Raw genomic sequence first — 13,544 nt, 5'->3', positions numbered from 1 at the left:
AAATCAGTTAGTGGGATGCAGGTGTCAGCAGGAGAACGGACGTTCGTTTTTAAACAAAATTGAACTTTCTGAAAATCCGAGTCACTCTTCTGCACGCACCGTCTTCCTCCCAAACTCTGAATATCCATTTTTCTCCTCCTTCTCTCTACTGAAACTCATCATTTTTCTTCTCCGTTCATCATTCAGAAACCATAGAAGTACTCCCGGCGTCGTGAGCTTCTTGCTGGACCGAACAGTTTCAGAGTCTGAAGCTGGTAAGTTCTCGACCTTAGCCGTTCGTTTTTGGGTTACATGCAAAACCAAGATTTGGTTGCATGCAGGGGTACAATCTAAATTCTTCTGTATTTTTATGGTTAGACTTAGTTGGAGGAATTAAGAAAATCGTTGAGGGTAGAAAGCTGTAGTTGGACGAATCAAAATCATACTTTTAGGACGTTCATCACTGATCCAGGTAAGGGAAGCTTATTCAATTTAATTTGTATGTTTGTATTGTACTGTATGAACGTTCTGTGTGTTGCATGAAGTATGATCTGTATTATTTGATTTTTGGTATATGATTATGAACGTTCATCCTGATGTTCCGTGAGTGCTCGTCCTCAAGTAGAGGGGAGTATGTCATGTGTGGGAACGACAGGAGGTCCTAGTCCATAAATGTAACTTGGACGGAACGGACTAACCTCGGGTGGTAGTTGATGAAAATTCCAGTTACTATATCACCGGGTGCACGAACGTCGTAGCTACATAGAATTCATACGGTCTGGATAGTCAGTCTAGTAACAGGAAATTGTTTGAATTACAGAAGTTGATTGAATTATATGTTGTGATTTAATTAAAATGTTTGATGTGTTATGAAATATGCTTACCCTTCGTTTTTCCTTGTGTTGTCTCGTCCTTGTACGTCCGTCCTTGTCTTGCAATGATCATCCGTGTGGATGTGAGCAGATGGAGAGGCATTGCTTGAGGAGACGCTTGAAGAAGGAATCTTAGAGGAAGAAAATCTCGTCGATGTTGAAGTGAAGGCCGAACAATAGTACGTTCGGTTATCTGTTTAGTTTAGTTAGATTAGAGTGATGTATTAGAACGATCCCTTCCCTTTTTGATTAATTTGATCGTTCGGTATTTCTATTTTGTAAACCGTCCGGTCAGGTATGCTTAGATCGAACATCTTTAATTGTAGTAGCTTGCGTAAGGCCGTTCGGCCAAGAGCGTACTTTATTCCCTTTAAGTGTAAGACTGAATTGATATATTAATATATGTAAATATTCTATTTGTATGGTTTATGACTGTATTTATGGGATGTTACATTATCAAAACATGATTGCACAAAATAAAATAGGAGATAAATTTCTTGCATACAATTTACATTAAAAAAGAAACTAAAACTTTTATATATGATTTAATTATTGATAGTTCAATAATTTAAAGGTTTAATCCTTTTCGACATCCCTATTTATGTACGAATGTCTCAATTGGGTCCTCGTTTTTTAAAGTGTATCAAAATGGTCCCTAATTTTGAAAATTGATATCAATTGAGTCCTTTCCGTTAAGTTGGCTGGACGACGTTAAAAAAATTGATGAGTGGATGCTGAGATGATGAACGAACGCTCGTCCACCAGCGAACGAACGCTCGTCCATCAGCGAACGAACGCTCGTCCATCAGCGAACGAACGCTCGTCCACCAGCGAACGAACGCTCGTCCACCAGCGAACGAACGCTCGTCCATTAGCGAACGAACGCTCGTCGACCACCGAACGAACGGTCGTCCAGTGTGGAACGAACGGTCGTCCAGAAGTAAGAGGTCGACGAGCGTTCGTTCTCTGGTGGACGAGCGTTCGTTCACTGGTGGACGAGCGTTTGTTCGTCATCTCAGCATCCACTCATCAATTTTTTTAACGCCGTCCAGCCAACTTAACGGAAAGGACTCAATTGATATCAATTTTCAAAATTAGGGACCATTTTGATACACTTTAAAAAACGAGGACCCAATTGAGACATTCGTACATAAATAGGGATGTAGAAAAGGATTAAACCTAATTTAAAATAATAAAGAACCATCTGTTAGATGTATGTATTTTCTTTTATAATTATAAGTGTATTAAATTACATATTCATTTTAGTTATATTAGCTATAATGATAAAATATAGAAATGAGTTAAGGGTGTTGCTCCCTCCACCACCACACCTTTCTCCCTCCACCTCCCATTTACTATTTTGTCCTTAAGTAAAATTTTTTTTTTAGGGTTATTTTTTAATTTTACCCATTCACAACCTATTCCACTAATAACTTATTCCAGTCAGTCCTTCGTATATGAGTAAAATATTTTTTCTTTTATTTTAACATTATATTTCTTCCTCTCTTTCTTTTGTCGGTGTGAGATACTACAAGTTGTAAAGGTTGATGGTGGTGGAAAGAATTATCAAGCAGTCTCCCTCTCGTGGTGCATTGTCGCTCTCGTGGTGCAATGTGTAAGACCTTGGAAAATGAACATCGTAACCCACCTGTCAAATCAAAATTAATGCACTAAAACCCTGCTCAGACCATTTAAAACGCACTCCCAAACTCTGCACACTGACGCCAGGTGTCAAGAATGGAACGTTCGAAAATCAGTAGTGGAAGACAGGTGTCCGTATGAGAGTGCACGTTCGTTTTTCCTGGGAAAGAAAAATTATTTTTCTGAAACACTTCTTCCCACTCTCTACATGCACCCTTCTTCCTCCTGAAACCTGACTTTTCATTTTCTCATCCTTCTCTCTAGAAAGCTTCCATCTTCTCTCTACTGTAACTCACTACTCTTTTCTTCGATCAACATTCAGAAACCGTAGGATCGTTCCCTGAGCCGTAAGCTTCAATTTGGACCGAACAGATCCAGATTCTGAATCTGGTAAGTTCTCGACCTTAGCTGTTCGTTTCTGGGTTACATGCAAAACCAAGTTTTGGCTGCATGCAAGGGTGTAGTCTAAGTACTTCTATTTTTCATGTGGTTAGATTTGACTGGAAGAGTTAAGTGACTGTTGAGGGTAGAAAACGTTAGTTGGGCGAGCCACAAATCTTGCGTTTAGGACAATTTGCTCACGAATCCAGGTATGGGAAGCTTATTTGATTTAATTCGTATGATGTGCTTTGTATGAACATTCGTTTAAGTTGATTGCATGAATATGATGCATGCTGGTTGATATGTATGATGATGTTTGAAATGTATAAATGTGAATATGAGTTAACACTATGAAGTATGAATCATTAATGTGGAATTTTGTTAAGTATGTAAATTGATACTTGATATGAAGTTATAAGATATGAACTGTTATGTTGAAATGTGAGTTGAAAAATAGATGAAAAATCTGAATATGACATTCTCACTATGACAATGTACGTTCGTTATCGAACAGTCATTTACCGTTCGGTTTTCTAGTAAACTGTTAAAAATGGAATTCTTTCATTTGGAAAGAACTCTAGTCGAGAACGAGCGTCCTCCTGTAAAATACTAGGTTTGAACGATCGGCTCAGCCTAGTGGTATCCGGATGTCTGAAATAAAATAATAATATATTTATACCTCGTACTTTAAAAGAAGAATTTGTAACGCTCGGTCTTATACCTAGCGTTGGAAACAAGTAGCGCTCGGTCTTATACCTAGCGTTCGTAATAAGAAGCGCTCGGTCCTACACTTAGCGTTCGTCCTAAGTAGTGCTCGGTCTTATACCAAGCGCTCGTATTATTGTATAATCAACCTTGATAAAATAGCGTTCGTTCAACTGTAATAAAATATTTTTCCATGTTCGGTCATTTACTGACATTGGATTTCCGTGGGTGAATTAATTGAAACATAGTCTTTAATCCATTATTTTCTCTCTGCATTGGATATGGTCTAAGACCTTCTTACTCGACTTATTTCTTAAGAATTGATTTAACTCAAGAGAGTTAGTTCATTTAACTAACTCATGTGATAATTACCGTTCGTCACAGATTGTTCTAGTTTACTCAGTTCACTTCTTAAATTTAAAAGATATTCTCTTAGTCTTCTTCTGTACCGAATGGGAGAATTGTTGGTCTCACTATTATCGTTCGTCCTCGTTCTTTAGAGGGCTGAACGTTAGTTATTTCGTGTCCTTATAACTAATGATGAAAATAGTAATAAAGTAAAGGATTACTAAGGGTGAACATTATATGGAAAGAATATACGATTATGGAATTTGAACGAGCGTTCCGGGGAGGAACGACTCATGTATTGAATATTGGAATTGGTAAAGTATGACTGTGGTTATGCTAATGCTGACAGTTCATCCTGATGTTCCGTGAGTACTCGTCCTCACATAGAGGGGGTATGTCATGTGTGGGAACGGCAGGAGGTCCTAGTCCTTAGCGGTACTTTGGATAGGGCTAACCTCGAGTGGCAGCTGTTGAGTGTATCCCAGTTACTACATCACTCGGGTGCAAGAACGCCTGTAGCTACACAGATTCATACAGTCCAGACGGTCCGTCTAGTGATAGATTTCGTATGATTATACATGTTAAACTATATGCTTGTGTGTTGTTTGGAATGTTTAATTTAAATGTTGATGTATGAATTAAATTACATAAGCTTACCCTTCGTTTTTTCTTGTGTTGTCTCTCAACCTTGTACGTTCGTCCTGTCATTGCAATGATCATCTGTGTGGATGTGAGCAGAAGGCGAGGCATTGCTAGAAGACGTTATTGAAGAGGAGAATCTGGTAGACGTGGAAGTTAAAGCCGAGCCCTAGAGCATTTGTTTAATTTTTAGATGTTAGCCTTTAGTTTTGAACGTTCGATTATTTGGTTTTGTAAAACCGTTCGTCCCTGACTCTTATTTCTATAGTATTGAAGTAAATTCTGTACTTAAAGCCTTTTGGTTTTATGAACTCTAATTTTAGTGTAAGACTGCATTGTTTTACTGTTAAATGTAATTAATTCTATTATATGGTGATTACTGTATTTTGGGATGTTACACAATGTGTGGAGTGATGCAGTGCGTGTGTTACTTACTCAAGGTGCGTATTCGAATAAACCTTCAAATAAAACCCTAAACTAAAAAACGTAACCTTTAAACAGAGGTGACATCCTTCAACGAATGTCAAAATCCTTCAACGGATGTCAAAATCCTTCAACGGATGTCAACATCCTTCAACGGATGTCAACATCCGTTTAAGGAAAAAACGGATCCGTTTTTTCCTTAAATGGATGTTGACATCCGTTGAAGGATGTCACCTACGTTTTTAATTTTAGGGTTTGTTTTATTAGTTTATTCTTTATTTTAGAAATATTTTAATAATTTAATTTAAATGTTTTGATTTATTATTTTTGAATGTATTTTAATAATGCAAGAAAAATGAAGAAAAAGAGATAGATGAGGAGAAGTGAAACGAAGAAGACAAATGGAGTTGTAGAGTAAAACTGAAGACAAATTATTAAACGGAATTGAGAGATGGAAAGATTGAGTGCAGGGAGTAAAGTAGGAGAACTAGGTTTGAAATAAATTAAAATAGTAATCCCCCTTCCCTGGTGTAGTGGTCTCGCCAGACTTTACAGATGGAATCTGTACAGGCACCACATGGGCACTCGGTGGATGACAACCAAAAATGTGAGTGTCAGCAAAAATGATTCTCTTTTCAGAAACCCATACTGTGAGTGGCTTTCCAGACGGTTAATGACAGACAGCGGCAGCTGAAGGTGGGAATCTTCGCTGTAATGCTCAGACGAATTTTAAAACGCAGCCACCACTACTTTTTGGACGCTCGGTCAATACCGAAAACGAACGACCGTTCACATTACATGACCGAACGCTCTAAACATTTTAAAAACATAGCCTCCACTACCTTTTTGGACGCTCGGTCAATACGGGAAACGCTAACGACAACGAACGACTGTTCACATTACATGACCGAACGCTCTAAACGATTTAAAAACACAGCCACAACTACCTTTTCGGACGCTCGGTCAATACGGGAAACGCTACCGAAAACGAACGACCGTTCACATAAAATGACCGAACGCTCAGACCGAACGTTCACAAGGTAAAACCTCTGATCAAGGCCAACGCTCAGACCGAACATATCAGGATCAAACGCTTAAGAGTTACTCGAGTGAAACAAAACGCCAAAACCGAACGTTACAAACACTAGTATATCAACACGCCAAAACCGAACGCTCACAAACACTACCAAACCGACTGATCGCTTAAGACTCAAACCAAAATTAAGATCGATCGCTATCGATGGACGCTCACTCCCCGAGAACAAAGCAACATCAAGACCGAACGCTGCTTATATGAACGATATAAGACAGAACACTAAGATCGATCACCATTAACCCTTACACCAATAGGACGAACGTTTGAATCCTGGCCGAATGGTCAAAACTTAACACATGACCGACCAATACCGCATCTGCACTTAACCGCATAAATCAAAGCATGACCGAACGGTACTTAAATTACTGCTGACCAATGAGTACCAGATTAAATCCAAACCGAACGGTAAAGATAATGGTCAATAAAAACACGAACGGCTGCACAGTGGGAAGGAGACGAACGCTTGATCATAAAGGACGAAGGTCTAATGCTTGAACACTTGAGGCTAAGGATGACCGAACGTTCGTATTAAGAAACGCTTGATGCTGAAAAAATGGCGAACGTTTGTGATATTGAATGGCCGAACGGTTGAGGACGGGAGGAAGCGAACGACTCACGGTAGAGGGCGAACGGCTCACGGTAGAGGACGAACGGTCGCATAGCAATCAGAAAAGGCCGAACGAATAAAACAAATTTATTAGTTAAGCCGGACGAAATTGGGTGTTGACAGTGAGTAACTGCCATCTCTTTAGAACGAACGAACCCAAGAAAAAACCGCCATCTAGGGTTTTAAACTAAATCCTGCAACTGTTAATCCTTGGACCAATTTCTCAGTCTTGCGCTTCGATGGAGAATCCAAAGAAGAAGAAAACCAATCAAAATCCTGAGGCAAAGTTCCAATTTGAGCTCAACTCATGTTCCAAGGCTAAGGACCTGCAAGGCGCCATATCCCTCTACGACGCAGTTTTGAACAATACGCACCTCAACCAACACCACTTCAATGCCCTCCTCTACCTCTGCTCCAACTCCGTTGCCGACGACTTGCGCAAAACCACCACACTCGATTACGGTTTTCGCGCCTTCCGCCACATGTCCTCTCTCGGCATCGTTCCCAATGAGGCCTCCGTCATGCCTTCGAGTTGGTGAAGGGCATGGGCAAGTACAACAACGCTACCCCGAGGTTGCGAACCTACGATCCTGCGTTGTTCTGTTTCTGTGAAATGCTAGACGCAGATAAGGCGTACGAGGTGGAGGAGCACATGTTTGGACGATCGTTCAAAAATAAGCATCATCAAAGACCGAACGCTGCCTATGACGAGCACTATCTGAAGACAAACATCATTGAGACCGAACGTTCTCTATGAACGATCACTATCTAAGAATAAACATCATCAAGATCGAACGTTCACTAACATAATATGACCGAACGCTTAAGATTGAAGCCTTACACTATCTGATCAAGATCGAACGCTAGAAGCACTAATACGCCAAGATTTAACACTTACCAGCTAAACCTCAGAATACCTGATCCAGGTCGAACGCTATCAATTACTAATCACATAATCACTATCACACCAAAACCGAACGCTTAAGATCCAAACCTAAGAATCTAAATTAAGACCGAACGCTCACAATCACTATTTCACCAAGACCGAACGATTAAGATTCAAACCTAAGAATCACAAAATTAAGACCGAACGCTCACAATCACTAATACGCCAAAGTCGAACGCTTAAGATTCAATCCTAAGAATATTAAAGTTAGGGCTGAACGCTACAATCCTTAATACACCCAACCGAACGTTCAAGATTTTAAACCTATGAATATCAAATTAAAGGCCGAACAATACAATCACTAATACACCAAACCGAACGTTCAAGATTTTAAACCTGAGACTATCAAATTTAAAGGCCGAACGCCGATCAATCACCCTGAGAACGAACGCGAACGTTCGCTACCTAAGAACACACGACCGAACGCTATTTTGGCCCACTACTATTTGGTTCAACACTATTCGGACGAACGCTCGTTCTACAGCACCTAAATTTTTTGCGGACCACTATTTGGTCGAGCTTTGTTGGGACGTACGCTCGTTTTACAGCACGTATATTTTTGCCGACCTCTATTTGGTCGAGCACTGTTTGGACGCACGCTCGTTTGCAGCAGCTATATTTTGGCCGACAACTATTATGTTGAACACTATTTGGACGAACGCTCGTTCTATATTACCTATATTTTGCTGACCTCTATTTGGTCGAGCAATGTTTGGACGTACGCTCGTTTTACAGCACCTATATTTTGGCCGACCACTAATTTGTCGAGCACTGTTTGGATGTACGCTCGTTTTACAGCACCTATATTTTTGCCGACCACTATTTTGTCGAGCACTGTTTTGACGTACGCTCGTTTCTGCAGAATTCTGCAGAAACGCAGCAGATTTCCAGATTTCCCAAAAACCCATTTTTCACCCTTCTTCCCAGATTTGGATCAAACACAGTATATTTCAACAATCAAAGAAATAGATCTAACTCCCCTTACCTCTTGAAGACTTCCTTGAATCTACCTCCAAAGGATTTGATCTCCTTCCAACTCCAAAAGCTCTCTACTTCTCCTCTCCCAGATTTTGCAGCAACTCTTCCAATCCCTCTTTGAACCCATGGCTCTTCCCTTTAAGAGGAAAAACTCTACACTCTCAGCCACTCCTTTCCATTCTCAGTGCCAAGCCCACTAATTGATGGAGATGATGGTGTTTCTTGGTGGCTGGAGCACTTCAAAGTGGGAAGACCCACCACCCACCAGCTGTACCACTCTGCTGACAGAAAGAGTCCCCCCCCCCCCCCCCCCCCCCCCCCCTCACTTCCCTTAATTAATGGACGCACGGTCCTTACAGAACCACTATCAGTAAAAACAAATAAAGGCTAAGAGTGACATAGCCTGAACACATAAGGTCCCATCACCCTAAAGTTATAAAAGAAATTTGAGGCAATGGGTTAATTTGTTGTTATGGTGTCAAAGCTGCAACAACAGTTAGAAGACTTTTGTATCATGGTATACTACAGATAAATTTGCTCTCCTATAAGTCAATCACGAACCTTAACCCACCATAGACAGTAACCTGACACTTTGAAAACATAGAATAGAAATTTGCCAAGATCACTCTTGGGACAGAAAAACAGCAATTGGAAATAATTGGAGGAGCGAATTTCTGTAGTTAACCCCTCTTTGAGCTTCAACTTTTGCTTCAACTTTATCATATGTACACAATCTTACACCGAATGGTCTTTCAATTAATATAGTAAATAGTAAAGCATGGATCATGCTCCCAATCATGGTATGGTGGATGCAATCTGGAACCATAAATTACCATTTGAAAACTTTACTGCTTTACTTGTGTGGGAAAAAACTATGTTCTACAAATTAAAAACTACCAAGGCTGCATCTGAGGTTCATCCAAACCATGTTGAATAGGAAAAGGTTCCGCAGTCCAGAATTCTCCATAATTGCTTTGGGAGAAAATCTTGTCTCCTTGATCATCATCATCATCCTCAGCCTCGAAATCCAACTCCTCAAATATATTCTCAAAACCATCATCATACACATTCTCAAAATTGTCGATCCCAATATTATCATCGTAATCATCATCACTGTCAGAATTATTTTGATCAGCTTCATTCAAGCTGCCAATATCTTTCCTAAACCTACTCTTCCTTCTCTCTCGTCTCATTCTCTTGGACTCCCTAGCCAAGTCCATCCATTTATCCTGTATGGATAAAATCTCTTCCTTCTCCAATAAGTCACCCTTCTCACCAAACCCCTCCACCAAGAAAACTGAATGTCGTTGTCCTTTCAAACTCACATAAAACAATTCCGGGTGCCTTATTATCATCCCTCTCAACTTGTTTGGGAAGCCAAAGTCCTTTCTGAAATGAGTCAAGTGGTCTATTAAAGTCCTCTTTTCAATTGTCATTGCAAGAATCTCCCTTACTACTGCACAAGATCTCTTTTCTGCCTCTAACGATTCCTTGGAAAAAGCCTCAGCAGGATTCCTATAGGGGCAAACTTCTGGCATTTCTTCAAATCTCAGCAAGAAATCCTGGTGACGTCTCTTTAAATTAAGCCCCTTTCGAAGCCTCAATTGCTTGAACTTCAAAGGACGATCAACTATGAAACCAGGATCACGGGATGCACGAGGCGGCAAACACTTTGCCAAGTTGACATCCCAAGATACAAGCTCAAGTGCACGGCCATAGGGCGTGTCAACAGTCCTGAATTTCTCCGGATGATCATTGCACAACCTGGACCTAAAATTAGGAGGGAGACCAAGATGTGGAGCAAAGTGAACCAATTTGGACAGAAGTAACTTGCGGCGAGAAGATAGCATAAGAAGCTTTTGCAGTTTCGCAGCCAACATGTTGGAAATGGAAGATTGAAAAGCCAGTTCCTCAGCAGCAACAGCAGCCGCAGCTGGGGTCAATCGAACACAGAGTTTGGGATGTAACTTGGTAGCATTGAGTGGTTTGGGAGGCCATGACATATTGAAGAGTTCAAAAATGGATGGATATCTATGAATCATAGAAAGTATAGAACGAGGCTTGGGAAGACCAAGATAAGAACGGCATTTACACAGAATATGAACTGGAATATAATGTTTCGATTTAGAGAGAAGTAAAGTTTTTAACTTTTGAACAAACCTAACCCTATACTTCATGACAACATGCTTATCGAGTGCACGGTCATGGACAAGTTTTATAGAGGAACAAGAAATTGAAACAGAGACATTTTGGAGACGGTTACCCGTTTTCAATTTCTCGTTGATCGAAAAAGATGAAGGTTTTGTTCCGCCATGAACGAAACTGGAACTTAGGGAAGCAACTGGTTTGGGATTGCTGAATGAAAGAGGGAGGCAAAGTGCCATGTTTAACGCTTCAACCACTCAGATAACACACCATAACATACCTGAAAATGACAAAAAGAACAAAAATATTACAAGAATGAAACGTTATTGAGACAGAACACCAAATTCTTACAGCATAACAAGAACACCAAATTCTTATAGCATAACAAGAACACCAAATTCTTATAATATTGAATTTGTATAGAAAATTTAAAGACAGAATTATGATTTCAATTAGAATAAAGCTTGTGTCGATTACACGGCAAAGAAGTGGTTCGCAAGGCAAGAAATGTGCTTTTCCGGCGAGGCAGAGAGGGTTTAAGAGAAAAGAGAGAGTAGGGTTTCTTCCGTCGAGGCCGTGAGGGAAGAAGGAGAATTTTATTCAAATTGAAAAAAAAAAAACTAAGTTCTGATAAAAGTACTGTAACATTACTCAGACAGCTTATCTTCTCCCAAGTAAATAAGATGACATAAATAAAATAATAATCATGATGCTCAGATAACAAAAAAAGTTACTTAATTTAAATATATAAATTTTTTGAATACTAAATAAATCAAATAAAATATAACAATTGAATAAAATTTATTAGAAAGGTTAATGAAAGGTATAACATTCTAAAATTGATAAAAAAACATAGAACTAAACTATTTAAATAAAAATATATATTAACTTTATTGTATAATGCGTAGAAGATTAAATAAAACTACACAAATTAAATTAAATTAAAATTAACTAGATAAGAATAGTTATCTTTTATAAACTAATTTGAGGATTTGTTGAATTTAGAGACCAATTAATCCCTTCTAGTTGAAGTAAATGGTTACTTTTAATTCCTAAAGATATACATTAATTTAATTTATAAGAGAATAATTTATTAAATTAGGCCTTAATATGTAAAAAGATGTGGAAATTTGGTTATGTAACATCCTAAAAATACAGCAATAAACTATATATTAAAATAATTACATTAATAATAATTCAGTACAGTTTTTCTTCTTTTTTTTTCCACTAATGAACGAACGCACAAAGACGAACGTCCTTACAAAAAGAGTTACAATATAAAATCGTACCTCACTACCCAAACTATACGATCGGTTTACAAAAATAACAATACTGATCGTTCATACTTAAACAAAAGAAAAGGTGAGCAGACGTCCACCTCACTAAAACTAGACTATTGCCCGAACGTTCTACTCTCCGGTCCTGACTTCGATTTCTTCCAAATTTTCTTCTTCCAGCGCCTCATCCATCCGCTCGTCTCCTTCTGCTCACATCCACACGGATGATCATTGTAATGACAAGGACGAACGTACAAAACCAGACACGACAGGAAACGCAGGGTAAGCTTATGTAATTTAATTCAAGTAATATCATACCTTTTCACATGTAAGCACAGTCAAATATATATATCAAATAAACAATTCAATCAAAACAAGGTATATTTCGTCAAACATATCATTCAAAGACTATTACTAGACTGACTGTCCAGACTATATGAATCTGCATAGCTACAGGCGTTCGTGCACCCGGGTGATGTAGTAACTGGAATACTCTCATCAGCTGCCACCCGAGGTTAGTCCTATTCATCCAAAGTACCCCTAAGGACGGGACCTCCTGCCGTTTCCACACATGACCTACCCTCCTCTACGTGAGGACGAGTACCCACGAAACATCAGGATGAACAGCCAGCATGAGCATGCCCACATTCATACTTTAGAAATTCCAATATTCATCCAAGAGTCGTTCCTCCCCGGAACGCTCGTTCAAATTCACATCATTTCATTCACATCACAATCTCTTCTTATTTCATTCATAATCATTCTCAATTCCATCTTTCATTATCACTATTCTCAAATTCATCTTTATTACCAATAAGTTAAATTTCATCTTTGTTCAAAAGTTTAAGACGACACCAAATACCGAATGTTATATCCTCACTCAAGACGAGGACGAACGCATGGAACGAGACATAGAGATCTCCAGTTCCAAAATAGAATGAGACCGAGAGTTTTACTGTCATTTTGAGGGAAAACTGAACGTAATAGATATAGCAGGGAACGAATGAACCAAACGTTCCTTGCAGTGAGGATTCATTTATGTGAATTGACTTTAAACGAACGCTGAAAAGATCTCGCCAAAGGCTACGACTCTATGCTGGAACCAACGACACTTTATGACATTCCAATAATAATACTTAGAAGCATTTGCATGAAGAAACCGAATGTTTATGAATATTTAGCTTATTTAAATTTACATCAAGAAATCCGAATGCCAATCAATGACCGAACGTGGTAATACTCATTTTCTAAAATATTTGGACGAACGCTATTTACGCCCGTTTGGTAATCAAAAGTAAGGACGAGCGTTCGGTATAAGACCGAACACTACTTGGAACGAACGCTAAGTATAATACCGAGCGCTACTTTCAACGAACGCAAGGTATAAGACCGAGAGCTCATTAGGACGAACGCTAGGTATACGATCGAGCGTTGCTTATGACGAACGCTAGGTATAAGACCGAGCTTTACTAATTTTAAAGTATAAGGGTATGAATATTATTATTTC

At 39.1% G+C, this 13,544-nt stretch overlaps 1 protein-coding gene across 1 annotated transcript; it reads right to left on the bottom strand.

Annotated features, from left to right (window-relative positions):
• Positions 1 to 9,508: 9,508 nt before the first annotated feature.
• On the bottom strand, positions 9,509 to 10,999 carry LOC128194680 (protein WHAT'S THIS FACTOR 1, chloroplastic-like). Its single transcript, XM_052870244.1, has one exon. The coding sequence runs from the start codon at positions 10,997 to 10,999 to the stop codon at positions 9,509 to 9,511; it is 1,491 nt and encodes a 496-aa protein (XP_052726204.1).
• Between the last annotated feature and the right edge of the window lie 2,545 nt (positions 11,000 to 13,544).

Source organism: Vigna angularis, chromosome 11 (assembly GCF_016808095.1).
Source record: "Vigna angularis cultivar LongXiaoDou No.4 chromosome 11, ASM1680809v1, whole genome shotgun sequence".
Classification (NCBI taxonomy): Eukaryota; Viridiplantae; Streptophyta; class Magnoliopsida; order Fabales; family Fabaceae; genus Vigna; species Vigna angularis.
This window is presented reverse-complemented; position numbering and strand designations above follow the sequence as displayed.

Excerpts from the sequence above, each read along its gene's own strand:
- LOC128194680 (XM_052870244.1), bottom strand. The coding sequence starts at position 10,999 with ATGGCACTTTGCCTCCCTCTTTCATTCAGCAATCCCAAACCAGTTGCT.